The sequence below is a fragment of the Anopheles nili genome, chromosome 3 (genome assembly GCF_943737925.1).
Source record: "Anopheles nili chromosome 3, idAnoNiliSN_F5_01, whole genome shotgun sequence".
NCBI classification, from domain to species: domain Eukaryota; kingdom Metazoa; phylum Arthropoda; class Insecta; order Diptera; family Culicidae; genus Anopheles; species Anopheles nili.
The window spans coordinates 26,739,565-26,742,581 of record NC_071292.1 but is presented as its reverse complement, the minus strand read 5'-3'; the positions used below and the strand labels follow the sequence as shown (position 1 = coordinate 26,742,581).

General features: G+C 49.8%; 1 protein-coding gene across 1 annotated transcript; it reads right to left on the bottom strand.

Annotated features, from left to right (window-relative positions):
- Positions 1–1,066: 1,066 nt before the first annotated feature.
- On the bottom strand, positions 1,067–2,473 carry LOC128723969 (uncharacterized). The gene is made up of 2 exons (XM_053817733.1): positions 1,732–2,473; positions 1,067–1,332 (listed from the first exon to the last, which is right to left on the bottom strand). The coding sequence occupies exons 1-2, from the start codon at positions 2,471–2,473 to the stop codon at positions 1,067–1,069; spliced, it is 1,008 nt and encodes a 335-aa protein (XP_053673708.1).
- Positions 2,474–3,017: the final 544 nt, after the last annotated feature.

Here is a 3,017-nt window from a genome sequence, read left to right as displayed (position 1 = left end):
TACCGATCATCTGATAGAGGTGTAGGTGCCTTGTAATAATGTGTATCATTTATTCACCGATTCACTGGCTCCATATCACGTGCGGATGAGCTTTCCCTGGGAGAGCCGTCACTTTCGGTTGATTCTTCCGTCGATCCTGCGGCAGAGTTTGCTTGCATTGGACTCACGGTGAAATCAGGCAGCGGCAGAACAGTCACCGTCACAGCATGGTTACACCCAACCAACCCGATCTCCTCCATCTCCTCCATCTGATCCACCTCGACCGGAAGGGAAGCTGCAAGTGAGCGATTCACGTTGGTTGACCGTTTCGTGCGTGTTTGATAAAGCACCCTGCGATTACCTGCGCGTGCAAGGACAACCACCGATCCTATCACTAAGAACGCCAAAGGAAGCGAGTTCCACATCGTCACCGTGTCGAAGGTCCACCCTTGCGGAGATTCAAATGACGCCTCACTGCTGAAGGTGTTGTTTTCCGTGCTGCGACCAAACGCGAAGTGATTTGCATCTGCGTCGCTCGAACCGCTTTGAGGGTGGCTTATCAATCTACTGGGAGGTCGGCCCATTGGAACTACCCTTTGCCATGTGTGCGTCCCCCGGATGCTGCCTTCGAGATTTGTTAGAAACCCTTCCACCACGCGTGTGTGTGGGTGTGTGTGTTGGTAGCTACAGAGCCTCGTCGCCGTTTCTCTATCTCTCACGATGCATCCGATTTAACTCGGGAAGGGAATCGATAAGGGAAGATGCAGGTGACATAACGATCACCGCAGCCCGAACGATCACCGAAACGAGCTAAGCAGGTTTGTGATGACGCGCGATAACCCGAGATAGGGCCGTAAAGGCGGTAGACCTTTTTGTTCGTGTTTCGGTAGAAAAAATGTAGGAAAAGTGTGTCAAATTTTATTGATCATATACAAAAGCGGGAATCGTGGCGCTCTGCTTCAAGCCGCTTTCCCGGTGGTGTCGTGTGTGGCGGTTGCTTTCTTCTTACAGACTAGAGATATGAGAGTGTTGCGCTAGGCACGTGGTGATCGATGAGAAACGCTCTCCGGTGGACCGGTGGGATCGGCTACGAGCGGATCGAGCGATAGTGCTGCGATAGGACCGGGACGTCTACTTTGTTGTCTACCGTGTTTCTCGGTGGCGGATGGGACTGGGGGGACTGGGATACCGGTGGCAGGACGGGGTTGGTCGGTGCATGGACGGCCCAGGGTTGATAGATGCTGCAGTAGCACGGTTTCCAGTCACCCGAGTGGTGATGCTCAGCCGACTGCCCGTGGTGGCTTCCGTGGTATGGGACGTAGCCCTTGTAGTAGGGAGGCGAACGATGTTGGCCTGTGGAGAAACGAGAAAGGAATGGTAGGTTGGTAGGAGGCAGTGTAGAAAATTCCACCCGCTAGTATACGTGCAACGGTGCACGTTTCGTGCGGTATGGGAAGATCGATAGTGGAGATCATATTGCGTGTGTTTGATAGCTGGAAGCAGCATTAAATTTGATTCTTTTTATACATCCCAAATAAGTTGCAAGAATTATTACCTAATCAAAATGTAGTAGAATAAGATCTACAGGGCAAAAAAACGTATATTCTTGAAATGTTATCGCTTTGAAATACCCGTAATCGACTGGCGTTTACATTCTTACCCACAAAAATTAAAACCGTTCGAAATTCCCATTTCAAGCTCTTAAAGAAACAGATCTAATTAATTCTTAAAGCGTCTTTGGCAATGACTCACTTCCAAAATCGTAATCTACTCGTCGCAGGTAAGGTCTCTCGGTGGTCCAAACGGCCGTTACTGGATGCGGATATTGCGTGTTCCAACCGTCGTACTCTCCACTGATGCGGTTCCGATCGTCACCTCGCGGCTCGTAGAATCCGGTCACTGTTGGCCGCTGGTTGAGCGTCACAATCGGTCGCCCACCTAAAGGACCTCGTGATGGTGTTGTTTTCGGTTTTTTCGTGGAAACTCCGGCCATCCCTTTGAACACCGGTATGCTTGCGTTATCGTCTTCCCCATCGGTTCCTGCACCAGCGCCATTACGATCCTTTTTGTCACCACCAACGGCAGCAGTGCCGGGGACATTCCCGGGTCCATTGCGATCCTTTCGACCATCACGATCACCCGGTCGTGTGTCGTTCGCTGACTCCTCAGAGATCTCGATCGTTATGTCCGTCCGCACGCCAACCGATGGGCGCTCAACTGACTCAGAACCTGAGCTTCCTGAACTTCCCGAGCTCGATTCGTCACTTTTCGTTTCCGGTTGTGGCACACGCTTCAGCTTCTGCGTGTCGACCGTCACCAGGATCTTGGGGTAGTTTTTGTACACGCTCACGAACCCACTGTTGGTGTCATCATTCAGATCGTCCACCTCGGTAAAATCCACTTTTCCCGTCGGCGTGACGGTCACGGCTTGTGAAGCGGTGCCGAGAATCACGAAACCGATCGCAAACCACCTCACATTGGTATCGAAACGCATGATTAAGCCACCGACACCTGACACAGTTGAACAGGGAAACCCTTTGACCAAAAGCACACACAAAGAGCACTCGGCTAAGAACGGAAGATATGTGCGCGCCGTAAGCGACGAACCTCGACTGACTGCGACTGGAGTGAGTTCGGGTTCGCGTGCAAAGAACACCGCCCGGTGGCCATTCTCTGACCGCGAATGGGTGGCTAGATTGTTGATTTTTTTCCATTTTTGCGACCCGGGCGTGGGGGAATCAATGAAGTAGTGGTCGGAAAACCAAGCTACCGCACGCAAAGGGAAGGAGAAGTCGTTCGTTGGAGTCTCTGTGCGGCGTTTTAAATTCGCGTTTTGATGTGATTTGCTGAATGAAAGAAGAATACTCTCCTTTTATAACTATGATATAGCTTTTTTGACGTTAAAAAGTATGCTTATTAGTATAGTTTTAAAGCTTTCACATAATATGGTGATGAAAAAGATTTAAAAAAACACTAATAATTTAAAAGCTGCATAAAAATATGGTTTAAATTATAAATTTAAACCCAAAATGATTTTG

Coding starts and splice junctions, on each gene's coding strand:
- LOC128723969 (XM_053817733.1), bottom strand. CDS start 2,473: ATGCGTTTCGATACCAATGTGAGGTGGTTTGCGATCGGTTTCGTGATT. Junction 1,333..1,731: donor AGTAGATTACGATTTTGGAA/GTGAGTCATTGC, acceptor GTTTCTCCACAG/GCCAACATCGTTCGCCTCCC.